Source organism: Neolamprologus brichardi, chromosome 13, assembly GCF_056152115.1.
Source record: "Neolamprologus brichardi isolate AB-2024 chromosome 13, ASM5615211v1, whole genome shotgun sequence".
NCBI classification, from domain to species: Eukaryota; Metazoa; Chordata; class Actinopteri; order Cichliformes; family Cichlidae; genus Neolamprologus; species Neolamprologus brichardi.
Window position 1 is genome coordinate 8,581,249 of NC_142116.1, and position 27,108 is coordinate 8,608,356.

General features: G+C 38.3%; 3 protein-coding genes across 5 annotated transcripts; all 3 read right to left on the bottom strand.

Annotated features, from left to right (window-relative positions):
* Positions 1–880: 880 nt before the first annotated feature.
* On the bottom strand, positions 881–8,439 carry LOC102795147 (cytochrome P450 3A19-like). Of its 3 annotated transcripts, XM_087850075.1 has the most exons (10): positions 8,298–8,439; positions 7,580–7,740; positions 7,333–7,426; positions 7,113–7,165; positions 6,637–6,736; positions 3,327–3,411; positions 2,051–2,211; positions 1,722–1,948; positions 1,181–1,343; positions 881–1,096 (listed from the first exon to the last, which is right to left on the bottom strand). In XM_087850075.1, the coding sequence occupies exons 2-10, from the start codon at positions 7,672–7,674 to the stop codon at positions 1,022–1,024; spliced, it is 1,053 nt and encodes a 350-aa protein (XP_087706201.1). In that variant the 5' UTR covers positions 7,675–7,740; positions 8,298–8,439; the 3' UTR covers positions 881–1,021. The 3 variants fall into 3 exon arrangements, with proteins under 3 accessions (XP_087706201.1, XP_087706202.1, XP_006783639.2); XM_087850076.1 differs by lacking the exon at positions 7,580–7,740; XM_006783576.3 differs by lacking the exon at positions 8,298–8,439 and having other exon boundaries at positions 7,580–7,751.
* Positions 8,440–10,448: 2,009 nt separating this feature from the next.
* Positions 10,449–17,097, bottom strand: LOC102796416 (cytochrome P450 3A40-like). Its single transcript, XM_006783581.3, has 13 exons — positions 16,906–17,097; positions 16,660–16,753; positions 16,406–16,458; positions 16,100–16,199; positions 15,006–15,122; positions 14,565–14,650; positions 14,330–14,472; positions 14,085–14,209; positions 13,526–13,610; positions 12,131–12,291; positions 11,800–12,026; positions 11,026–11,188; positions 10,449–10,931 (listed from the first exon to the last, which is right to left on the bottom strand). The coding sequence occupies exons 1-13, from the start codon at positions 16,971–16,973 to the stop codon at positions 10,857–10,859; spliced, it is 1,497 nt and encodes a 498-aa protein (XP_006783644.2). The 5' UTR covers positions 16,974–17,097; the 3' UTR covers positions 10,449–10,856.
* A 4,784-nt stretch (positions 17,098–21,881) lies between these two features.
* On the bottom strand, positions 21,882–27,061 carry LOC102796123 (cytochrome P450 3A30-like). The gene is made up of 13 exons (XM_006783580.3): positions 26,838–27,061; positions 26,624–26,717; positions 26,422–26,474; positions 26,086–26,185; positions 25,450–25,566; positions 25,140–25,225; positions 24,908–25,050; positions 24,686–24,810; positions 24,195–24,279; positions 23,767–23,927; positions 23,442–23,668; positions 22,470–22,632; positions 21,882–22,380 (listed from the first exon to the last, which is right to left on the bottom strand). Exons 1-13 carry the CDS (start codon positions 26,903–26,905, stop codon positions 22,306–22,308), a joined length of 1,497 nt encoding a protein of 498 aa, XP_006783643.2. The 5' UTR covers positions 26,906–27,061; the 3' UTR covers positions 21,882–22,305.
* Positions 27,062–27,108: the final 47 nt, after the last annotated feature.

Sequence of the window (27,108 nt, forward strand, 5' to 3'; positions counted from 1 at the left end):
ACGTGTAAAATCCCTACAAGGCTCACTGAGCTCCACCCACTTTATGTTTAAATCATCCCTTTAGAGGGTTAAAATGGCTTGTTTCATAGACAGGATAAACTGCGAAGCTGAATAAAGTAGCGGTCCTAAACCTTTTTTTGCACCACAGACCGGTTTATGACCAACAATATTTTCACGGACCAGACTTTAAGGTGTTGCGGATAAATACAACAAAATAAAACCAGTACTGGTACCAAAAAAAAAAAAAAAAGATTTATTCATAACACACGCAAAAAGGCCCAGGGAAAACGAGTTAGCGATAAAAGCGGTTAAAAAAAAAAATGATAAAAAAATTATAGAAACCCTGAAAACCATAAATTTCCCACCCAAACCTCAACTTTCACGGCCCGGTACTGGTCCGTGGCTCAGGGGTTGGCGACCACTGGAATAAAGCATATGATAAGTAGGACTGCTTGAGCTACTCTGGAGTCCAAGTATACAAATATAGAACAGGAATTCAGCATAACTGGTCCGTTTTAATTAGTGAGCAATACAAAACATTGGTTTTTGGACTGTCAGAAAACCACAAACCTGTGAGTCCAGAATGAGCCCCACTAGCTGTTGAAAAATGGGTGGAGACAGAAACCACCAACAATAGGGCTACAGCCATCACTGAGACATGCATCACTGCCAGCAGCATATTTAATGCACATGAAAGATTTTAAAAAGACTGTCTCTAGACTGTAGACTGTATTTATTTTATATTTATTTACTTTGTACTTATTAACCCATGAAACGCATACACAAAGAGAAATCAAAATCTACCAAACTGACACAAAAGTAATCAAACAATGATGAAAAGCAAATTTAAAGCAGAAGTGTCACAAAATAATGTTTGCACAAATCCAAAGTCATTAAAATTTATTAATGCTGCAAGAAAATTCAAGTGTTTACACTGCACTGACTTGATAACCTTTTAAAATTTAGCAGTAGAAAAAAAAATGCACAATGAACATCATCATGGTAGCAGCTCCCTCTTAGACTACTGATTTCTGGGAACAAACTTGAGTTTTACAGGCTGAACTGGCTGAAACTTCCAGTCAAACTCAAGTGGAATCTAAAAAAAAGAAAAAAGAAATGGATCAGTGACAGGACAGCAGAGTACCATGACAGTCTGAATGTGGAGGAGTGTTGCTATTACCATGGTCTCTTTGCATGTTTCCAAAGTGTACTTCTGCAAGAGACGGACAATAACCATTTTCATAACGAGGATGGCGTAGCGCATCCCAACGCAGTTCCGAGGGCCGAGTCCAAATGGCATGAACGTGTATGGGTTCACCTCTTCCATGTTGTCTTTACTGAACCTGCAGATACAGATCAAACAAACCTTTAAAAATGTAGATATGTAGAGTCCTATAATTCACTGTATTTAACCACGATGTTACAACATAAAGAGTAGGAGGGCGTAGTTCAGGGCAAAAATATACTGTTACTTCTAAAGCTTTGAGGAGCTCTCGGGCCTGATTGAGGACAAGTCAGATCAAAACCAGCTCCACACTGCACCCTCAGTCTAGGGGAACAGTTCAGCTTCCAGAACAACAATGACTCAAAGCAGACAGCTGCAGAGGTTTTGGGATGAAAAAGATAAAGCAAACGTCCCAGATTTCACTAATTATTCTCTCTTGTGGAGGGCGACAGGGTTCTTCACAACCTTGTGATGACACACCTACACTCACATTTACCTCTCTGGTCTAAAAAGCTCAGGTGAGTTCCAGTAGCGTGGGTCTTTGTGCAACAACCACACAGGAACCCCAACTATGGTTCCCTCGGGGATGGTGAAGCCATGCACCTGCACAGTTTTTTTGCATGTCCTGTCAATTCGAGGGGCAGTGGGAATCAGTCGCATTGATTCAAGTATAACTTGGTCCAGGTACTGTAGACCGGTCAGCTCCTCGTATGAAATGGGTGCCTAGACAAATAAAGGCAGCAAACACAAAAAAAAAGACAATATGTAAATGATGTCCACTACTAAATCAGCGATGGAAACACATCATGGGACGAATTACTGTACATCTTTCTTCAGGTTAGCATCAATTTCTTTGTGCAAGGTCTGCAACGCATCAGGGTGGGTGGCCAGATTATAAAGGATGTTAGTTAGAGTGGTACTGGTGGTCTCGTAGCCTCCAAAGATGAAGATCAAGGCCTGGGAAAGCATCTCATGTTCTGTCAAACCTACGGAAAAAACAAAATCAAAGTCCGTTTATTATTAATATAATAACCCTAAAGTAATCAGTAACTAGTACTGAGCCAATCTCACACTGAAACTAACAACTGATCAAAAAGAAAAATGCCAGAGACAGTTTCCTAAATCTGAAGGTGATGTGAAGAACCACATAATGTTTGACACTCCTGAGGAATTACTTTAATAGCTAACAGATAGTTAACTGAAGGTAAGACAAACTAATTATTGCAAGTATTTTGTGACATGGATACAGTGTTTTGAGCTTGTGTGTTCTCTATTTTGTGTCTCTAGGTGAATTATAGCTGACTTTTGTCCGTTCCCTTTTGTGCCTGTGTTGTGAAGACAGTCATGTCTCTGTATTCGTTACCTGTGTCAAGTCCTCTCGTCTCCCTCTCAGTGTAATTTCCTGTTTTATTGTGATAGTCTCGTCTCAGGTGCTTTGTGTTCAGTTTAACTTCCCTTGTCTCGTTATTCCTGATTTGATCCCGGTGTATTTCCCACATGTTTCCCATCTCCCCTCATTACCTGCTGTTTATTTATTATCTGTCTCTCCTTGTTCTTTGTCATGTTGTCTTCTCATGCTGTGTGTCTTCACCTGTGTGTTAAATTTCTCCAGTAGTTTCCAAGTTCCAATAGCTCTAAAACCCTGTATAGGAAGTGGTAACACCAACGAGAAATAGATATCCCATTTCTCCTGGCTACTCTTCCATGGCTCCCTCATCTTGAAATACAAAGCCCTTAATGCTCCACAATATCTCATACACCTCATAGGGCCTGTTACAGTCCAGGCTCACTTTGATATCTCTCACATACAATTTAAAACACTTAGCCAGGCTGGCTATATAAATACTTACAGGGATATTACAGAGGTATGTACAGCCCTTCATTTAATTATCACCCAGGTCCTGATTTATAACATAACACTGGCAGGTCTCTTGTACATGAGACATATGAGCAGATTGATGTCATGAGAAAAATTTGTGTGTAAAACCCCTAATCCTGAGTGGTCTGCAGTACATGTGACATGAGTGACTTGAAAGTGGACAACAAGCTGAGCCCTACACTTTGCCCTACTCGCCCTGATACTTCTGTGGTAAAAACATACCTTTACTTGGCTGTTCTTCATAATCCTTATACGTCTTTTCTGGGATCTCACTCTGAATCAACACCTGCAGAAAGTCTGCTCGATCCTAGATAAGAAAAGAAATCAATCATCATTAGCAACAATTCCAGAAACCATGTATGAAATTGAATATTCCGAAGTTAAAAACAATACTAGAGTAGCACACACAAGTTAATACAGGTGAAATTAGTTCATAAGGAGAAGTTATAGGATGTTATAGGAAAATAGGAAATAGAGACAGCTTATTGTAGAGGACTTCCATGTTTTTAATGAAGTCCAGTTTATCATCAATGTGAACATCAATTCAATTTTATTTATATAGCGCCAAATCAGAACAACAGTCGCCTCAAGGCACATGTTGTACGGCTTTTTCGCCGCACACACCTCATGGATGAAAACAGGCGTCACTGGTGTTCTTGTCCAAAACTACATCCAAAAATAAACAAACAAACAAAAAAACAAGAACAAAAAAACGCAGAAGTTTCTCTAAAGTTTTTCCCTGAAGTAATTTTTCCTAATGGTCACCAGGGGGTGACTACTCTTGTTTCAAAGCTACATAAAACAACACTTTAGCTATAGTGTGTCAGTAAACACTTTCCTGATGAGGTGATTGGCTCTGCAACTAGTTTCATTTCCTTTTAAATTCAACAATACATTTGCTTTGTAAATTATGGTGCCATTAGAATGACACAGGAAGAAAAGGCATGGCATGTTTTACTATGTGATTGAGAAGTTGCAGGTGAGGATAGAGCTGCTCATTGTTTGGCATGTTGAGTTTAAAACATCAGGATGGGGACACTGAAAAGACTCAGCACAACTATAGTACTGCTATACTATTGTTGTACAGTATTATAGCCAAGGATATGTACAGTCCCTCGTAGCATCTTCTTTTTCGACCCCACATAACATGAAGCTACAGCTACATGACAATGACCCAAAGGTTAGTGCATACAGACAATGAAAAGGGAAAAAACAAAACAATGCTTGGACACTGCTAGCATGGGGCGTCCACACAAACGCAAAGCAGGAGATGAAGCATCGCTGAATATGTTTCCAAACCAACTTGATTCTAAGCCAAAGACTAGAAAATCTGGTGAAGCATATCTTCTCTTTGGTTTCACCTCCACAAGTGCCGAGGTAGGTCTCCTCAACAGAATTGGTTTTCCCTGCGTTGGGAGCACACGCTGGGCTCTCCAAATCACGGACAAACAGTATCCCACATTCTTGATTTTTAGTTCACAAACACTTGTAATAAATAACTACTCCTGACATTTTGGAGATATTAGCTCTGTATACAGTAAAGTTACAGCTGGATACAAATATCAGGCTGATCCTGCCAGGATTTGTTCCCTCGGTTCAAATCACGGACAAACAGTATCCCACAGTTGTTCATGTTTTTAAACCCATTTTGCACAGAGAGGCATTTTTGAAAAATGTATTGATAGCAATGTTGAATATTATTACACAGGAAAAAACAACTACATGTAAAATAATTACACCGTGACGCCTCTGCCTTTCTAAATAGAGGGACAGTAACTCCGTGTGTGTAAGCCTGTAAAACCTGAAGTTAGAGACAAAATACTGTTAATCTGACTATCTGCCATTCTGCAATTCATTTCCTGTAAACAATAACGTGGCGCACAGTGTGACGTGGAAAAAGGCACATACCTTTGACGCTGCGTGACAAACTCTGTATTCCTCGTTCACACGTAAACCCAAAAAAGGAGTTTTAAAAAAATCTCAGTTTTCGGTGATTCCAAACGCCGTTTACGTGTGGACGAAACAGCTGCGTTTTCACAATCACCCGTGTACGTGTGGTAGTGTATTTTCTTACTACCTGTAATGTATTACAGATTACTTGTATTTGCTTAATTGTTTACTAAATGTTTGAGGTGTGAAATAAACCGCAATGGAGCAAAATATGGGTGTGTGGTTGGAGGATGTGTCTGTGCGTGTGTGCCTGCGGGGAGGGGGGGGAGGGGCGAATATTTTTCTTGTAAAACAAAGGGGGGGCCCAGCAAAAAAGGTTTGGGAACCACTGGTATAATGTATATGTTTTTTTTATTTTATTGTCAAAGTCCACTTTGACGTACGTCACTAACAATGAAGGTCAACCTCCAGTGCCTAATAAACCTAGGTACTCATGTCACCCAAGGCCTAGTATACTGTTATGAAGATTAAAGATGATCGATTAAAAAAAAAATTGTAGGTAATATAAACTTTTTCCCTTTTTGGTGCAACCTTTACCTTAACTAGATTTTCACCAGAATTGGAGGAGTTTTTGGTATCTACCAGCACACAAAACAGACTGCTAACAAACAGACAGAACCAATTATATATGCCGGGGGAGAATTATAAAAATGCCTTCATACACCAGGTATATAATATCTGCACTATTAAGTACTACGGCAGTACCATGCTTGAATTCAGTGAGTTCTTTAGAATAACCCATTCTTTCACAAATATTTGTAAAGGTAAAGTGCTTGGCTAGGTGCTTGATTTTATACAGCTGTGGCAATGGGACTGAAAAGTCTGAATTCAAAGATTATGGTGCATGTACATGTAAATGTGTTTACAAATGACAGATCACAGAAAAGAAGCGTGTTTTAATTTTAATTTCCTGTGGGCTGAGCCCTGCTTGTCCCGAGCTATGGCTTCCCACATTCACTTCACATTCTCAATAGACATGAGCCTAATGTCATTTAAGCACCTCAGCCCAAAAAAATATACCAATTCTTCTATTTGATGATGCTTAGTTAAATAGTTATATAAATAAATATCACATTTTAACAAATGAGCCCTGAAAAACATCCCTCCTTTTAATCTATTCTGAAGCAGTCCCAGAAAAGTAAATGTCACAAGGTGAATTTGTTTAAATATATAAAACCTTTGTAAAAGTATATCTGATTCTACTATACAGAGCAAGAAAGATAACATCTATCTTTCATCTCTAGGTGGCTACAAAACAGTGAAGTGTGTTGCTTGGTTTACTTCATGTGACTCAGCTCGTGTGTACGTGTGGGCTGATGTAACCCTTGAGTATAAATGTGTAACTCTTGGTGAAAGTAAATCTGCCGGATTTGAACATTACTTAATTTATATTTCATATAATACCAGTTTGTCCCTGTAGTTATTGTGTTATTACACATGTCAGCCACAGACTATAGCGCCACTGAAAGCAAACTTGGAAAAATAATCAAGTAAAAAACAATGTTTTGTTAGCAGACTCTATGTTACATGGAGAGTGTTGCACTGACAGGACTTCTGATATACAACAAGATGAACCTCTTACCCTGCGGTTGGTAAATGCAGAGTAGCACTCCTTCATCATCACAGTTTTAACAATCTCAGGGTCAGCAATCATCAACACTGGCGTTCGTCCATCGTACAACCTAAAAAAAAGAAAAGAGTCTTTCACAATTCTTTTTTTTTTGTACTATTACACATCTGGATATGTAAGCTGATTCTTGCACGTATCCCTAAAGAGAAAATGGTTTGTTATGTTTCCACCGAAAGATTTTTGTTCCACCGAAACTATTTTATCAGATCAAGCTCCAAAGTAAGAACAACTTCATAAAAAGAGGAAGCCAGTAAAAAACTTTTTTCATTATTCCATCCTGTCACAGTGTTGACCTCATAACCACAGTCACACTATGTTACATTTTTAACATACTGTGAGTTTGGCTCCCAGAGATATTTTGGTATGAGTGGATATCAGTGGTGGTTTTGAATGCGTCTTCTATCAGTCATGATGAATTAACAACTCACCCCCAGACGTCCCCATACTTGGCATGGCACTCTAGGTCAAAAGCAAGAAATCCCTGCAAAAAGGTAGACAGGAAAAAAAATGTGTCTTAGTGTCAAAAAGCCACTGAATTGGACGTGAGCACAGACAGGTTCATCAAGCAAATCCTGATCTCTAAATCTCAATGATTAAATCAGTCTGCTCCTCGTATCCCAGTCGCTAAGGTGAGTTTAGTGTATGTACCTTCTTCATGCCCAGCATCGTTCCAATAAAAGGCAGGGGTCTCGGTCCAGGTATCCCCAGCTTTTTGAATAACCGATATGGCCATATTCCGTACCTGTGTTGCAAAAAGAGAGCGAGGATAGGAGCCAGTTGGACAATGAAACAAACAGCAAGCCTGACACCCAACTGTTGCTTTCGAGGTAATTAAGAAGAAACAAGATTCCAGGTGCGGTGGCTTGACCGCAGTGAACAGTCGAGGAATACTCACAGTAATATCAGCGTGAAAAGGAGGGCAAGCAAAGTCCAGGTGGTTGCTGAAAACAGCGTGAAAAACATTTTGACCTCGTTCCGACAAAAGCGCATGTGTAGCTGAAGCAGTGTTGCCAACTTAGCGACTTTGTCGCTATATTTAGCGAGTTTTCAGACCCCCTAAAAAAAGACGTGAAAGCGCATATCGCCACAAACAACATTCGTGTAACAAGGTAGAAGCCACAATCAGTTTTTGGCAGTGACATTTATATAACCTTTATTTATGCAGTTAAAAAATATCATTAACATTAAAAATGTCTTTTGTAAGAAGTAGTTGGACAGCAGAAATTGCAGCAAATATTACAATAGTTCTGTAAAAATATTTTCAGCGAGGATAAAGGACCGGATTGGTTATAATGTAAGTACAATAACACAAAGCTGTAAAGATACTTGAAAAAAACAGATAATTTTTTAATTCTATATATAATCCCTTTGTAAACGCTGTTCACCGAAGTCTATTTACCAACATACATAAACATATTACACATAAAAAATACACGGAAACATTGGTAATCAGTTTTTGGCAGGCAATCACTTTTTGGCACAACACCCGGTCGAAGCCCGGATAAAGGAGCAGGGTTGGAATTGTGACATTAAAAAAAACAATAATTGCTAAAAGAAATTTAATTTGTAGTTCTAAATAAATTCTAACTGCATTTAGGACGTTTTTTACTCACTTTATGTCTCTTCCACGATGTTATTTCTCTCTCCAACAACATAGGTTATAATTACATTAGCATGACCAATTATGCAAATTAGGCGATGACGTCATTTAGCGACTTCTAGCGACTTTTAGGACAGCCAATAGCGACTTTCCTTACTGAGGAGTTGGCAACACTGAGCTGAAGGCTGGAAAACCAGCGAACTTAAGAAGACGTCGTGTGGTGGGAGGAGCGTATGAGACAAAAATGTGTTTACGTAATAAGCTGTAAAAAGGACGCTTTTAAAACGTTTTTAGTTTTGCGTAAGTCCGAATAAAATACTTTAACCATCAACGATTTCTAATGTGTCTGCTATTTCTGCTGCATGAAATGATCCGCTTTAGGGTGTCCTTGGTTTGAAAATCAACTTTCGTTTTGATCTGTTTTAATACTTCCCGGTAATAACGAAGTTCTCCACTATCCTCCCAATAATTATTTTCTCACTTTCCACGGTTGCCGTCCGGTCTAGTTTGTCTCTAATCGACTTTTAACATATAAGTCTTGTGAATTTTTCTTCGGGGCTATTACTCCTGCGCATGCTCAGCAGTTGTTTGAGACCCACCTTTTTTCTACAAAAACCAAGGAGGTCCTGCAGAAGCTGATGTAATGTCCCTGACATAGGCTGCTGTAATTCTTCTCTCACAGCTTTGTGGAAGTGTGCAAACATTACTCTCTTCAGTACTTTTGTTGTGTTTTACTTAACATGTTTATCGCTCTGATGACGTGATCCATAATTGCAGTGCGATTTATCTAATTCTACTATGCATTAGAGTTTTGCTGGCGTGTTATTGTCCAAACTAAAGAACAACGATATCTCCTAGGGAGTATAAAGATTAGCAAAGGAGTAGGCACAGGGTTTGCGACTTTAATTACATTGAAATGTGTAAACATTTCCAATTCTGGGTAACATGTCTGTTTTTCTTGTTTGGCCAGTGAGTTGAGAATCCAGCATGACATACAATGACCCCAGCTTGAATCTGGTCTTAGTTTCTCAGTTAATTTCTATGCTTTCATCATCAAATAAATATTATTTTCCCAGCTTCTCAGTTGGTTTCTTAGCCAAGTCTCTCCCTGCACTACAACCTAATTCTGAAGTTATCCAGAAACATTTCACAGTATTCATCATTAAGTAATTGTTCCTGCTTTGAGATTATTAATTAAATCATTTCTTTTATTTTAAAATTTACACAATTCAATTTAATTTCATTTATAAAGCGTCAAATCACAACAACAGCTGCCTCAAGGTGCTTTATATTGTAAGATAATAATTAAAAAAAATACAAAGAAAAGCGAGAAAACCTCAATAATCATACGACCCAGCCCTGAACAAGTGCTTTGGAGACGGTGGGAACGAAAAACTCCCTCTTAACAGGGCAGATCCTACCATATTTTGTTTCGGATGTTTGTTGCACTTAAATGTTTCAGATCATCAAACAAATGTAAATTTTAGACAAAGATAATAAAATTGAACACAACATGTATACAAAACGTCTAAATGAAGGTGTTTATTATTAAGGGTGGAAAAAAATCCAAACCTAAAAGGTCCTTCATATTCCATATGTTTGTAGAATGATCCCCGTCTTACCCGGCCACACCCAAAAACTTAGGCATAAAACATCTGTGCTCGTGGAAATCACTGATAGTTTGATTATAACGTTCTCCAAGTGGCCCTAGAGCTGGAGAGAGTCTCTCACTGAGACAACCAAGATTACAACATAACCAAACATTCTCTATTGTATCTTGACAGTCTCTCCACTCTGTTAACTCTTTAAGACACCCCCAGAGGAGGTGGAGCAGCCCAATATTCTGACCACAACACTGTAAAAAATGTAAAAAACATTAATGAATGTGTATATTTACATGCTAACTAGGTCCGGGCTTTGTAAGATGTGAACATTCATGCCCGAGAGCCAGAGAGGCTATCGGTCTACAAGACTCAAGACTGGATGCAGGAGGGAAAATGGAGTGTCCGCTCTGACTAGCCCACAAGACCCTATGCCTTTGGAAACCTGACTAGCTGTGATGGTAAAACCAATAATAAGACTACAGCCATCAATGAGACGTGTATAGCTGCCAGCAGCTTATTTCATGGACTTAACTGTCCCAAGAGATATTCTGATAAGTCTCTAGATTTCAAACTGTAATTTTATTTATCCATTTGTATAAAGCTCATGCATGACAGAAAACAAGACAAAATTAACAAAGGCAAACCTAAAGATCAAGTGTCACAGAATAATATGTTTGCACAAATCAAAGATGGTTATCAGGAAATTCATACAGTAAACCATTAGTAAAGTTAGCTTTTTGAAAAAAGTTCAACACAATTTAAAGAAAAGTAATTAAAATACATTTGATTTATTAATATTGCAAGAAAATTCAAATATTTAAACTGCACTGATTTAACATTTTACAGTTAAGCAGCAGAAAAACGATGAATGCCCTTATGGCAACACTTGCCTCACATTAAAAGAAAATCATACAATAAAATGTTTGATAGGATTTTTTTTTGATAGGATGGAGATGTTCCCTCTTAGACTATTTGTTTCTGGGAACAATCTTGAGTTTTATAGGCTGAACTGGCTGAAACTTCCAGTTAAACCGAAGTGGAATCTAAAAAAAAAAGAAGAAAAGAAATGGATGTAACATCAGTGACAGGACAGCAGAGTACCATGACAGTCTGAATGGTTTTTTTTGCTGCTCTCACCATTGTCTCTTTGCATGTTTCCAAAGTGTACTTCTGCAAGAGACAGACAATAACCATCTTCATGACGAGGAGGGCGTAGCGCATCCCAACGCAGTTACGAGGGCCGAGTCCAAATGGCATGTACGCGTATGGGTTCACCTCCTCCATGTTGTCTTTACTGAACCTGCAGATACAGATCAAACAAACTTGTAGATATGTAAAGTGAAATAATTCTTTTTGTATTGAGCCATGATTTTTAGGCAGTCTGTAGACCTACAACGTAAAGAGTAGGGAGGGCATAGGTCTATTACTTCTAAAGCTTTGGTCAGGGATTAGGAACCCATTGGCCAGTCAGATCTTACAGCAGGGAAAAACCTATGATCAAAGCAGTACTTAGGTGGAAGCTACACTAGATAAAAAGCATTGAAGAAAACCAGTCCCACAGTGCAGCACTCTCAGTCTCAGGGAACCAGCCAGCTTCCAGAAAAGTAATGACTCAAAACAGACAGCTGCAGACAACACTGCAGAGGTTTTGGGATGCGTATCTGGCTGTCACTCAATTGAACCACTGAGAACATCAGTGAAGGGACCTACATATGGCACCTCATTGATCTACCAAAGATAAAGCAAAGCATAATGTCCCAGGTTTCACTAATAACGGACATATATTTGTGATCTCCCAGAAAACGCTACGTCTAGATGAACAGAATCAACTTTTGGAGACCAGGTTTCACTAATTACAGGATGACCAGGTTCTTCATAACCTTGTGATGACACACCTACATGCACATTTACCTCTCTGGTCTAAAAAGCTCAGGGGAGTCCCAGTAGCGTGGGTCTTTGTGTAACACCCATGCAGGAATCCCAATTGTGGTTCCTTCAGGGATGGTGAGTCCATTCACTTGCACAGTTTTTTTGCACACCCTGTCAATTCGAGGGGCAGTGGGAATCAGTCGCATTGATTCAAGTATAACTTGGTCCAGGTACTGTAGACCGGTCAGTTCTTCATATGAAATGGGTGCCTAGGGAAAATATAAAGAAGAAGGCAAACATAAAAATAAAATATGCAAATGGTGTCCACCATTGAATCGAGAATGGCAACAAATTATGTGATGAATTACTGTACATCTTTCTTCAGGTTAGCATCAATTTCTTTGTGCAAGGTCTGCAACGCATCAGGGTTGGTGGCCAGATTATAAAGGATGTTAGTAAGAGTGGTACTGGTGGTCTCGTAGCCTCCAAAGATGAAGACCAAGGCCTGGGAAAGGATCTCATGTTCAGTCAAACCTATGGAAAGAACATTTCATGATCTTATTTAAGAGTAATCAATAGCTAGTACTTATAACTTTCTTGCCCCTGTGGGCGGTCAAGCTCCATCAACCTCGGGTCCTTGTTTGTGTGTGTGTGTGTGTGTGTGTGTGTGTGTGGGGGGGGGGGGGGGGTCCTACAGGGCTCAGTTCTAGGCCCCCTCCTCTTCTCTTTATATCTGCTTCCTCTTGGTTCTATACTGAGAAAGCAAGGCATTGCATTCCACTTTTCTGCTGATGACTGTCAGACTGTCCCTCTAAAGAAAGAAGGCACATACTCCACACAGCCATAACTTCAGTGTCTTGATGACATTAAGGCTTGCATGTCTCTTAACTTTTTAAAATTCAATGATAAAAAGACTGAGGTCATGGGTTTTGGTACCCCCACTGAGACCCCCAATGTGTATTTAGATACCTTGGCCAAGTGTGTTAAACCAGCTCTCACAAACCTGGGGGTCAAAGTGGACTGTGATCTAAAGTTTGACTAGATTAAGGCAGTGGTAAAATCTAACTTCTTTCAGCTCAGGCAACTGGCTGAAATAAAGCCAATTCTTTCACAGCAGCACTTTGAGACAGTGATCCACGCCTTTGTTATCACTCGGCTGGATTACTGTAATGCACTTTATATTGGGGTCAGTTCATCATACATTACTCATCTACAGAGGGTGCAAAATGCCGCAGCTCGTCTTTTAACTGGCAGTCGAAAGTTTGAGCACATTTCCACTATTTTAGCTTCACTTCACTGGCTGCCCATTTCTTTTAGGATTCTTTTAGGACTCCTGAAAACCTACCTCTTTACCCTGGCCTATGACACCACGTGAGATGTTGGTTTTTATTTTTTATTTTAGTTGTTTTTAGTTGATTCTATGTCGTTTTATCTTGTTTTCTTTTTTAATATAGGGCTGTTTTCATTTTTATGTATTATGTGCTTTATTTATTTTTGCTGTTTTCTGTTATTCTAACTTATTTTCTGTGCAGCACTTTGGTCCTGTGCTGGGTATTTTAAAGTGGTTTATAAATAAAATTGGATTGAATCATCCAGCTCCTGGCTTATAATATATGATACTGACTGACTTTTCTTTTGCGTATGAGACATATGAGCAGATTGATATGATGACAAAAATTGGTGCGTAAAACCCCTGATCCTGAGTTGTCTAAAGTAATGTGACATGAGTGACTGGATATTATGGATTACTTCTGTGGTAAACACATACCTTTACTTGGCTGTTCTTCATTGTTCTTATACATCTTTTCTGGGATCTCACTCTGGATCAACACCTGCAGGAAGTCTGCTCGAGCCTACATCAGAAAAGACAATATTCAAATGTGCTCACATGTGGATGATTGAGAGTCAACAGCAGAGGAAAATTATCAATAATGTTTGCAGTGTGCATAGACTGTATATCAAAGATGGCAAATGATTTCAGGGTTTGCCCTAAATTATTTTCTCGTTACAGGGAGCGAGTCCTGTGGTTTCAAAGCTAGATGTATATGGAAAACATATACATCTAGCTTTGTCTCTCATGTCTGTTAACATTTCTGATGAGCTGATGGCCTCTGTGACTAGGTTTACTTTTTAAATTATGGTCCCCAATAGAGTTGTAAAGGAGGATAAAGCATGCTCTACTATGTGAATGACAGGTTGCCATTGAACATGCAGTATCCCAAAAGCTGCTTCTGGCTTTAAAATAATCATGATAGAGACATCAAAAAGACAACAGGACGTGTATGGACACCACAATGTTGATGTTCCTTTATAAATTTAATACTTACAGATTTGTCTTCATGATGCTGGTTTTTAAATTTCTTGAGGAGGTTGTAGAAAAAGTCAATGCTGTCCTTGGGTATGATTTCCACGTTCAGGAACTTTGCCAGACGTCTACCAAACGGAACTGCCACTGAAAGGAGACCAGACCGAATACCAGTAAGCAAAATTTGACATCCTGTAGATACTATTGAGTTTGCTTTCTGAAAACAAAACATTAAATGAGTTTTTAAAAGTCAAAAGAAGAACATACTTAGTAAGAATAAAAGCCACATTTTTAATTGAATGAGCTTCTGCGCTTGAACATTAACTGGATCATTCTGATTGTTTATGGAGTCTGTCTCCACACTGAAAGAAGCACTCGTCACAGTGTCTAAACTGTAAGGAGCCACAAACCTATGAGAGTTGGAAAAGACAAGTGATCAGTGCATTATTTATTTTAGGATGAACAATTTAATATGTTTGCATATTTCTGATTAACAACATACTGTTTGACAGTGATGGGTTCGTCCAAATTTGCTTCCTCAAGTTTTGCAACAAGTCGTTCTGCATAGCGAGCAACGAGGGGAAAAACCTTTTTTTTTTATATAATGGAGACAAAATAAGAAAATTATGTAGAAAGAAAACAGATCAAAACACACTGATGATGTTGGTACATTTTTTGTCAACTCGTTTTCTCTATTTTACAAACTTTAACAATGTCTGTGAAAAATATAAGAATTTTTTTTTTGTACTTTGTATATAGTTTAATCACATTAGTGGCTATGTCTTGATGCATACTCAATCATCCAGGTAATGAAATCCAGAAAAGTTGATTCTGTTCGTCTGGACGTAGCGTTTTCAGTGGGGGGAAATGTTTCATCACCTTTCACCCATTGAAAAAGAAACTTTTTGGGATATAAGTGGTTAATGAACTTAGATATATTAACCTGTTTCAGTCTTCCACTGGTGAAGCATGGAGACATGCTGTTGCGAATTCGTTTCCACCTTTCATCTTTGACTACTAAGACAGAGTCTTCCATAGGTCCAGTGAAAACACCAGTATCCTGTGAAAAGGAAATAATAACTCTCAATGTTTGCTTACATCTACCTCATCAGTTTGCACATATAATGTAATGTAATTGGTATTTTCTCTGTGTTGGCTCTATGTTGAGTATTCATATAGAACAATCTTTGGATAGATCAACACACATGGGTACATGCAACAGTACAAAGTAAACAAACAACAAATACCAACATCACCATAAATAAGTACTACAGTGCAAAGAGGTTCGAGTAAAATGTAATCAGTAACCCATCATATTTATCCAGGTTTGTTTGATAATATAGATGCGGGGAAATATGTTTTGTTTTTTGTTAAAAATATCTTAACTACTACCACTGCTTAATGATTATTGATTAAATAACATGTCAGAAAACTGCTTCAAAGTACACCACTCACTAGTACAATGCTGATAATTTATATATTCACCAACTCTTTTTAAACTCAGCTGTACAGGAAGCAGTCCCAGAAACAATAATGTGATAATTTGAATTGGTTTAAATACATAAAACCTTCATAAAATTACCTTTGATTCTGTTATACATAGTGAGATAGATCTTAAAACATCTGTTTTCGTTCTCTAGTTCTTATGTGAAACAGTGAAGTGTGTTTCCTGGTTTGCTTCATGTTCTCCAGCTGCTGTGTTGGCTGATGTAACCCTTGAGTAATAAAAGTGTAACTCTTTGTGTAAAGCACAGAGAACTGCTGCAAGTTCAGCCTGTTGGGTTTTAATATTACTTCATTTACATTTCATGTGGTAACAGTCTTTCCCTGTGGTGCTGCTGTTGTTTTCCTAAACACATCAGCCTGACACTATAAACTACAGCATTTCCCAAGTTGCTTTGGAAATCACTGCTAGCAATTTTGCTATGGTAAAAAAGTGAAAAAGCATTTGTACCTATGTCTTGCTAACATTTTGCGTTCTATGGAGAGTGGCAGGACGTCCAAAGGTTTCATGAAATAGAAAGAGGAGCTTCTTACCCTGCGGTTGGTGAACACAGAGTAGCACTCCTTCACCGTCACGGTTTTAACAATCTCAGGGTCGGCCACCATTAACAAAGGCGTTCGTCCATCGTACAACCTGCAAAAAAGAAAACAGCCGTTTACAATAACACAATTCATGGCTAATTGTTTAAGGCATTTTTTGTTTGGTTTTTTAGTCGCTTTAGACCACAGCATTATTGACATGAATGAATTCAGAAATTTTGTATATTTATTTATTTTGTGTGCATGGCTCACAAACATATTTTAACATGAGTGGACTTCCTAGTTGATGAAGTAACTTACCCCCAGACGTCCCCATACTTGGCATGGCACTCTAGATCAAAACCAAGAAATCCCTGCAAGAAGTTAAATGTTTTTTAGAGTCAATAAGCCACTGAGTAGGACATGTGCATTCAAAAACACACAGAAAGCTCAGGCAGGTCAGTGATATTGACGATTGATAAGGACATTACATATGTCCTTCTCACTTCTTCAAGATCAAATCAGTCAGCTCCTCGTATCCCAGTCTCTAAGGTGAGTTTGGTTTCTGTGCGTACCTTTCTTATGCCCAGCATCGTTCCAATAAAAGGCAGGGGCCTCGGTCCAGGTATCCCCAGCTTTTTGAAGAACTGATATGGCCATAATCCGTACCTGTGTCACAAAACAGAGAAAATCTGAAATCGTCAGTTGGACATTAAAACAAAAGGAATACAGGAGAAACTAAATTCCACGACGGGTGGCTGGACCGCGACATAACATAAGGGCTCGATTGTCTTGCAAAACAGTAGTCGAGGAATACTCACAGTAATATCAGCGTGAAAAGCAGGACCAGCAAAGTCCAGGTGGTTGCTGAAAACAGCGTGAAAAACATTGCGACTTCTTTCCGACAAAGCGCTACAGGTGAGGAAGAAGGCTGGAAAATCTGTGTTTTTAAAGCATCTGCCTCTGTGTGGTGGGAGGAATCTATGAGACAAACGTGATTGTGTAATAAGCTCCATAAAGGGTCAGAGGCGGGTCAGAAGCTTTAAACCTTTTTTCTTCGCATTCTTACTGCGTTTGCGCAACAACTGAATGAGAAGAAAACACACTTTAGCCTTCACACTGAACACCACTGCCTGCAACATATGGCTCTTCTCCAGAAAATCAAGCAAAATAAAATTTATTTAAGCTAAAACGTTTAATTTCTTAATTTCGTTTTGTCTTCTTTTTTTGTTTTGCTATTGTTCTTATTAAACGCATTTCTGATCGTTTTTCATCTTGTCGGGTTATAGAAGGTAAATCTGAACACAAAGGTGTGGTTATCGGTGTTATTTGTGCTGTGAGTGTGAAACGAGCCGCTCTCCTTGCTCTGTAAATTAGCTTTCGTTTTGAACTATTTTAATATTTCTTCACGATTATAATAAAGCTGTTAGAATATGAAGTTCTTCATTATCCCCATAATAGTTATTTTTCCACCTTCCACGGCTTCTACGTGATTTAGTTGGTCCGTGACTGACATTTGACATAAAAGTCTTGTTATCCGATCCTCTTTTTTTTATGTTTGTGTGAAACTGTTACAGCTGCGCATGCTCAGCACTTTTGTGTAAACTTTCCCACAATAACAGAGGAAGAGCAAGGAGATAAAAACGCTGATGTAATGTTAGCGATATGGGTCACATGTATCAGTGTGCCAAGGGTAACTGCTTAGTAAATGCACGACCTATGTAACACTGGGTTTATTAGGGCTTTTTTGTCTTATTTGATTAGATTTAAACTGTGTAAATGTAATTAGAATTTAAAATACAATTACACACACATACATCATTTGAGTATAAAGGTTTTAATTTCTTTTCAGTTGTATGAAAATCAGATTTCAGGCAAATTCATCTCTGTAATATTATTTGTGAAGTTTATTTTCACAAATCAAAAAAGATCAATAATTTTATTTCCTTTTCTCGCACCTTTGTGCACCTTTGTGCGAGAAAAGCTTGGGAATGTTAGGCAGCTGAATAGTGTAGTGGTAAGCCCCCCCCCCCCCCCCCCCCCCCATGCTAAAACCAAGCCCTATGCTTGGTTTTAGGCTATGTCTGAAGTTTGACTTCTTCAGACACAGCCGAATTTCACTACATGTTGTACTCTGTATAATTGTGTATGTGACAAATAAAGGTTGTTTGTGGAAATGTGCTCACAGTCATTCCTTCAGTACAGGCAGCTGAAGAGTTAGCTGGATTAATATGCCAGCATTCCCAATTCTAGGAAGTAGCACTGTTCTTCCTGTTACAGTCTATTCTTTCTCTTTTACTGGTGGATGCTTATATTTAACAGTTTCAAATAATCAAGTCAATATATGTGAAACCCAACAATGCCTAATAGAGTTATTTCAGAAACAGCAGCTCCACCGACCTGCTGTTCAACTCTCGGCTTTGAGGGACAGCCAAGTAGAAGAAAGTTTGATAGGTGGAAGGTTTAGTATTATTGTTAGGATTTTCTTGCATTTAAGAATACAATCAAAAGATCTCAAAGACAGCATTCAAATTTATCTTGTGACTCTTTGGTGTGTCTCTGTTCAGAGACTAAAGAATTTACACCTGTACCTGTATAAATATTAGGTTATGTTAGACACTCCACACTGAGGGCCTTTTTTCGTTTAATAGTATCAGCAAACTTTGTGAGTACTGTTTCTTTATTTTTCTGTGATGACTGATGAAAGGCTTAGGCTGGGTCTGACAGAGAAAACGTTTCCTCCAGTCTTCCAAGTAGCATTCTGCTTACTTAGATTTTTGAGGATAAATTCAGTTTTGTGGAGCAGTGTTGGTGAACTTTATGGTTTCCTTTTTAAGATAAGATAAGATAACTCTTTATTGTCATTGCACAGTCATACATAGTACAATAGTACAATGAAATTGGAAAACTGTCCTACGTCGGCACTACATATAACACAACACGACACGATATGACACATCACAACGCAACTGTGTTGTGTTTGTCTACAACTGTGAAATTGATTTTCCCACCACTTTATAAATCATGCTCAATTACTTTGGACCCTTAGGTGGACACATTAAAACAGACTAAAAAATGCTTCTGGTGACAACGTGCAAAGAATAATGTCATTAAAGGTTTGCTCACACCTGAAAGTGAGGGCTGGAGGATGACTGGATGACTGGATGGCTAGAATCAAAACCAGCAGTGTTCCCTGCGCTGCAGAGACACTGTGGTTAAGGCTGTTTTGTGCTACACCAATTAAAAAGGTGGAAAATGGCAGAAACTTCCTGCTGTTTTCCTATTTCAGTGTCCTGCACACTGATATAAACACAGGAGCAACCACTCCAGATTATCTTCTTATATTACTGTCAGTTACACTTTAACCCATCATGTAGCATCTGCAGGCTCTATGCCATGTATGCCATGTGTCTATGCTCACTGTCTCACCTTTACTGCTGATAAATCCTCATTGGAGCGGGTAAATCAACCTGGTGTTAGTAGCTCCATTTAAGGACAAATGCTTTCTAGGTCACAGTTTATTTAGTTCCAACCTACTGCAATATTTCCTTAAAAGGTTGTAATAATCAGGTCACCTGCTGGCTCTTCCCCTAGATACTATTGGCACCGATGACTGATTGTGTAATACAAAAGTGTGTTACCAACGGGTCTTAAAAAACAAACTTTATAATGCAAACACACACACCCAAACACATCCAAGAATACTTTATACAGTTCTTGAGCTCACCTGTATACTTCATAGCTTCAGGTGGTTTTCAGACAACAACATCAGCCAACTCAATTATTGTGCTGTATTCACATCGCCAAGTTTAAGGTATAAAAATTAAATTATCAAAGATAACTCTAAGTTCATTTTGTTTTTTATCCTTTTATGCCTTCAAATTATCACCATCATCGTTATTTTTGTACATTTAATTTGTCAGAGTAGAAAATAGATCACATACAATTTTCACTTGAGTGACATTTCATTTGCAAGTTATAATTTTAGATTGGGGAACTTCATTAATTGAAAATCTCAAAAAAGTGACTTCCGCTATTTCCGTTAGTTATATATGTGACTTTATGTTGCATGACTGTTTGATTGTTTGAATAAATTAATTAAATGTTTATGATTGATTTTACTCCATTAATATAACTAATGACTCCTCCTGTCTGGAAGCAGAGGACTTATTCAAGATCTAAAACAATAGTACTACATTACAGGAAACGTGCTTATTCGTAGTCTTGCAAGTTACAAGAGAAGATACAACTCTTGTACTCATGGACTTATAAATTTATAAAGTCCTGTTAAAAAAATTGCCGTGCTATGAAACAACTTAATTATTGTTTGTGTGTAACAGGTTTGTTTCAACCAGAGCTCACAAGAAAAGCATGTGGAACTTGCAAATATAATGTATTCAAATTGCCAACAGAAGCACTGAAGTTCAGGTTTAGGATTTTGTTCTGGAACTCTGGATTTGGTAAAAAATAAAATAAAATAAAAAAGATTCAGTACATCAAGTATACATTTATAATTCAAGTGTTTGGATTTGAGGACATATTGTAAGATTTCCTTTTGATACAATCAGCAGTGGACAACTGTCAACGAAATTATCAGTAGAAGCTGGTTGGCAGCTGTTGACGCTAGGTGGAGACAGATACCACCAATCAGCAGCGGTTTTTGTTACGGGCGACACGGGCGGTTGCCCGGGGCAGCATCACGGGCATCGGCAAAAAAAGAAAAGAAAATTACTCGTACTCATGCTGCCCCAACATCATGCCAGCGCATATTGGGAATGGCATAGGCACCGATCGGTTTTCTATCGCCCATTTGCTGGGAGTAAGGGCGCCCTCCGTTTGCGAGGTGCGCCTGCTGCTTGCGGCTCAGGGAGGAGAGGGCGGGGCGGCGGGGGAGTCTCTGGCTGGCTGGAGCAGCATCTAATAACCAACTAGCAAAATAAAACAAAATAAAAAACAAACCAACAAACACGAAAACACCAGACATCATGATACAGACTTATAATTTGCACCGATGTTTTTTTTTTCGAAATTCTGTACGCGAAAAGTGAGCGCGAGAGCCCTCGGTGCGCCTGCTCGCTGCTGAAGTCAAAGTAAACTTTATTGTCATCTCCGCTACATACAGTATATATAGGAAGAATAAGAAAATAAATATACACTTTAGGACCAGGGGTAAAGGGATCAATAACAATTTAAAATTTATAATTTACAGTTTGATGATTTAAAGTGTCACACACAACCCGTCGAAAGGGGAGGGGGCCCTGCTGCTTCCAAATAGAGCATATTTCAATCATAATGCTGTAAATCCAAGCCCATTGTGTATTCATGATTTGAATACTGGGTTGTGTGAAATCCCAGAAATAAACCCTAGACAAATCGAATCTGTGAACTAAGGTGTAGGTCTGTTAGGTTATGTTGTGGTGATCCTTGTGTTGAGGGATGGGTGTTCATACTGGAGTGCAAAATTAAAACCAATGGAAGATGGACAAGAAAAGTTCAAAGCCATCAGGTGCTCAGTTTATAAAAAAGAGAAAAGAAGAGGAGGAGAAACGAGCAAAAGATGCAGGTAAGCAGATGTGTCATTGGATAATGGCAGATCATCCTGAAACAATCAGAATCAGAATACTTTATTAATCCCTAATCCCTGCGCCAGAGGGAGTGTTCACCCAGGGCGCCAAACAGGCTAGGACCGCCACTGCCACCAATAATAAGGCTACATGCATCAGGGAAATGTGTGTTCGCTGCCAGCACCTTATTTCATGGCCCTGACAGTCTCAAGACAGACTTTGAAGTCTCTGAATTTCTAGTTGTAACTGTATTTATTGCATCATGAAGCTCATACATGAACAGACACCAATTTCTACCAAACTGACACAAAAAAAGGAACCAAACAAGGAAGATATGCGACCCATAAAGCAGAAGTGTCAAAAGATAATGTGGATGTTTGCACTTTTCAGAAGTCACAAGTTCAAGAATGTCATCAAAAAATTCATGCAATTAACCATAAAAGGAGAAATAGCAAAGGTAGATGTGTCTTTTGAACACAGAAAAGTCAGATTAAACATTCAACACAGTAAAAAAAGGGAATTAAAATACATTTGATTCATCAAAATAGAAGCTGAAAAAATTACATGAACAATGTCATCCTGGCAGCAGTTCCCTCACATTAAAGCAAAATCATAAAATAACATGTTTGACGGGATTTGGAGATGTTCCCTCTTAGATTACTGATTTCTGGGAACAATCTTGAGTTTTACAGGCTGAACTGGCTGAAACTTCCAGTCAAACTGAAGTGGAATCTAAAAAAGAGAAAAGAAATGGATGTAACATCAGGGACAGGACAGAAAAGTAGCATCATAGTCTGAATGTGGAGGAGTGTTGCTATTACCATGGTCTCTTTGCACGTTTCCAAAGTGTACTTCTGCAAGAGACGGACAATAATCATCTTCATAACGAGGAGGGCGTAGCGCATCCCAACGCAGTTACGAGGGCCGAGTCCAAATGGCATGTACGCGTATGGGTTCACCTCCTCCCCGCTGTCTTTACTGAACCTGCAGATACAGATCAAATAAGCCTTTAAAATCATGGAGTTACTACGTAAAAGGAAAAGGCTCTGCATGCTGTTACAAAGGATGCAGTTAATCTAGCTACTCGAAACAGTAGCAAAAAATCCTCTGTTGAATTCTTTTTTTTTTTTTTTTACATTTATTTCAGGTGTAGTATTCAGTAAGAATATTTGTAGTTTTTACTTCAGTGCTCTAACACAAAAACGAATACTGTTAACCCTCTACAGTCTGCACGAGAGGATCTGTCAGGATAAATGGGATGAATGGCCCAAAATCCATGTGTGGAACCTGCTGCCAAAGGGACTGTTGCAAACTATCCAATTAAGAGAACCTGAGTGTTACAAATGAGAGATTCAAGTTTTTGATTTTCATTAAATTTTCAAAAATGTCAAAGTGTCATCACTTCATTACTTGAAATATTAAGAATAAACTGATGGGAACTATATTTTTTTATATATTTAAATAGAAGGAATTAAGCAAATACAGAGAAATCTAAAAAAGATGAAAAGAAATAGAATCTTTTTATAAATGTATTTAAAATAAATCTATAACTAATTTCAATACAGCCTTGCTTTGTCTTGTTGTGATGATTGTTTAGATGTCTCTGAGTCACTTCTTGTCAGAAAACCCAACTGTATTTCAGCATTTATGTCAGATTTGTTTTGTAAGGTTTACAAAGACAAAGTGATATGAGTGGCTTAGTCTATAGAAATAAACCTTGTAAAGCACCCTTTCTTTAATAATAGCTTCCAAGATTTAACCAAGATTGGTTCTTGATAAGATTGCAGATTTACCTCTCTGGTCTGAAAAGCTCAGGTGAGTTCCAGTAGCGTGGGTCTTTGTGCAACAACCACACAGGAATCCCAATTACGGTTCCCTCAGGGATGGTGAGGCCATGCACCTGCACAGTTTTTTTGCATGTCCTGTCGAGCCGAGGGCCAGTGGGAATCAAACGCAACGACTCGAGTATAACATGGTCCAGGTATTGCAGGCCTGTCAGCTCCTCATAAGAAATGGGTGCCTAGGCAAAATGTGAAAAGACACAATCACAAAAAAGGAAACTGTAATAAGACTGTCCGCTACTGTAGCAAAGATAAATTATGTGAGAAATTACTGTACATCTTTCTTCAGGTTAGCATCAATTTCTTTGTGTAAGGTCTGCAACGCATCAGGGTTGGTGGCCAGATTATAAAGCATGTATGTAAGAGTGGTACTGGTGGTCTCATAGCCTCCCAAGATGAAGACCAAGGCCTGGGAAAGGATCTCATGTTCAGTCAAACCTATCAAAAAGAGAAAAATCCTTGTCAGTTTCAGAATCATATTCAAAGCTAGTGTAGTCCTAATGTAATAACTGACTGGTACTGGTTAAATACTGCTTTAAAGTCCAACCTTCTTAGTGTACATGTTTGATACTCAGTACATGTTATTAGTGGTTCTCGTGTACAGTTTAGTACACATAGCCAGCCTGGCTGTCACTAAATATTTGCAGGGATGTTATAGGGATATAATATCCCTGTTTATGGATTACCTCTCTGGTAAAAACATACCTTTATTTGGCTGTTCTTCATCATTCTTATACTCCTTTTCTGGGATCTCACTCTGAATTAACACCTGCAGGAAGTCTGATCGGGCCTAGATCAAAAAGACAACATTCAGTATCAGCAACAAATGCAAACTTGCTCAAAGTCTATTGACTCAAATATGGGTGACTGAAAGACAACAGCAGAAGAAAATTGCAAATTATATCTGCAGTATGTAAAAGATGAACACAGTTTTCAATTGTTGACCAGCTAATAGTCAGGTTATTAAACCTGTGAAAAAAAACCACATTTCTCATCTCTAGTTTGTTTTTTTAAAAATACAAATTAAAATAAACCAGAACAAAAATTTGTAGATAAAGGGTAGGCAGCTCATTTCCTGTTTTCAAGCTAATATAATGAGCTTGATTGCTGCGCTTCACAGACAAATATAATGTAACAAAATAGAAAGCCTTTGATTTTGTGAAATGTTGAACTTCTTTTATAAATTTTATTCTTACAGATTCATCTTCACGATGCTGGGTTTTAAATCTCTTAATGATGTTGTAGAAAAAGTCAATGCTGTCTTTGGGCATGATTTCAATCTTCAGGAGCTCCAGCAGATGTTTACCAAAGGGAAAAATCACTGAAAGGAGACAAATGAGCAGTTGAACAAAAATTAAAAACCTAGCAATACTATATGAGCAAATGGAGTTTGAATAAGGGTCAAAAGGAGGTCATACTTAGGAAAAGTAAAGGCCAAAATTTGAAGTTAAGGACCTTCTGGACCTGCACATTCACAGGATCATTTGGATTGTTTATGGAGTCTGTCTCCACGCTGAAAGAAGCACTGGTCACAGTGTCTAAACTGTAAGGAGCCACAAACCTGTGAGAATTGGAAAAGACAAGTAAGAGCATTATTTATTATAGGATGAACAATGCAATATGCTGGCATATTAAAGATTAACAACATACTGTTTGACATTGATGGGTTCATCCAAATTTGTTTCCTCAAGTTTAGCAACAAGTCGGTCTGCATAGCGAGCAACAAGGGGATAAACCTTAAAAAGGAGATAACGTAGAAGAATTATATTATTTATGTTTTGTTTGGAATGCATGTCAGTGGGTTTACAGAGTCAAAAAAAATATGTAGATACTATATACATCAATGTAACTAACGATGTTGGACCAGAAAGACAGAACTTTTCATAAGACACGAGAGAGAATTTCCTTAAGACAGATTAACAAAATTGGAGTTACAACATAACTGATACATGATATCAACCTGTTTCAGTCTTCCACTGGTGAAGCATGGGGACACGGTGTTCCGAATTCTTTTCCACCTTTCATCTTTGACTACTGAAACTGCATCATCCAGAGGTCCATTCATAAAACCAGAATCCTGTGAAAATGCACTTAAAGCTTAAATTTAGCTTCCTCCAGCATCTCCACATCTAACATCAACTTATGAACTTTGCTGAGATAATGTAATGCAACTGTAATGTCTTTACACCTTTATCTCTAGGTTGACTCTATGGTGTGCATATTATTATTATACATAGATGAAAGTAAAAAAATTAAATAAATGTACATATAGAATACATATGGAAATGTATATTGTAATTTTTTGTCAAATATATAACTATACAACAAGCTGCAACTTATCTTAATTTAGCACAAAGATTAATAACAAACTAGAATAACAATAACGTCTGTTCTGTCAGTAATGCTGTTTTTTAATATGCACATAAGTGAGTACAAATGACAAATTTGAAAAAACCCCAAACATTTCCCCTGTTTCACTAGTACCCACCCCAGGCAAAACCCGGGAGGTTGTCCCTAAACACATTCATGCAAATAAACCCGCAAAGGTCCCTTTGCGTAGGTTTCACTTTGCTATGTGATACAAAGGGTCTCTTACCCTGCGGTTGGTAAACACAGTGTAGCACTCCTTCACAGTGACAGTTTTAATAATCTCAGGGTCAGCCACCATTAAAACCGGTGTTCTTGCATCGTACAACCTGCAAAAAAGAGGCATCTAGTCATTTGAGTTAACATTTTGGATCTTTATGCTTCAACCAAAAGAGATTTGCACTTTTTTAAAACTATTTCAGGTCCAAAGGAGGAACACCTTCATAAAAACAGGAAATATTCCCAATCTTAGTCACGTACAGCTTATTTAAAAGGCACGTAAGTGCAGCTAAGTGTACTTGGATACATGAGTTGAAAACATCTTTCACATGAAGCAACAACTCACCCCCAGATGTCCCCATACTTCGCATGGCACTCTTGGTCAAAAGCAAGAATTCCCTACAAGAAGATGCAGGAAACTGTGTTTTAGAATAGGATGTATGCATTCAAATTAAATAGAGAAGACAGGTACTCATTGTCAGTCATCAGTCAGCTCCTTTTTACTGTAAGGTGAGGTGTATTACTATGTTGGTGTTTGGTTTCCTTACCTTTTTAAAGCCAAGTCCTGTTCCAACAAAAGGAAGAGGCGATGGTCCAGATATCCCCAGCTTTTTGAAAAAACGATATGGCCAAATTCCATACCTATGTTACAAAAAAACGAGAAAAACTGAGATCGATATGACATCAGTTATTATAAACAAATAACTATCACAACTAATAACAAAGCTTGACACCCATTTGTTTCCTTCGCAGAATACTCACAGCAAAAGCAGGGTAAACACGATCGCCAGCAACGTCCAGGTGGTTGGTGAAAATAATGTGAAAAACATTTTAGACTTTTTTCCTGAAAGCGCTGGAAAAGGAACTGAGGAAACGCGCTGGGAGCCTGATCTTAAAGCCACTCCATGATGGGAGGAGACTGACAAATTATCAGCTAGGCTGTAAAAAAGAAAAAAAAAGAAAAGAAAAAAAGAGGTCAGTGGTGGGTCAGTTATCTTTAGTCACCACCTCTGACTCAGCGGGTTTTCCAGGA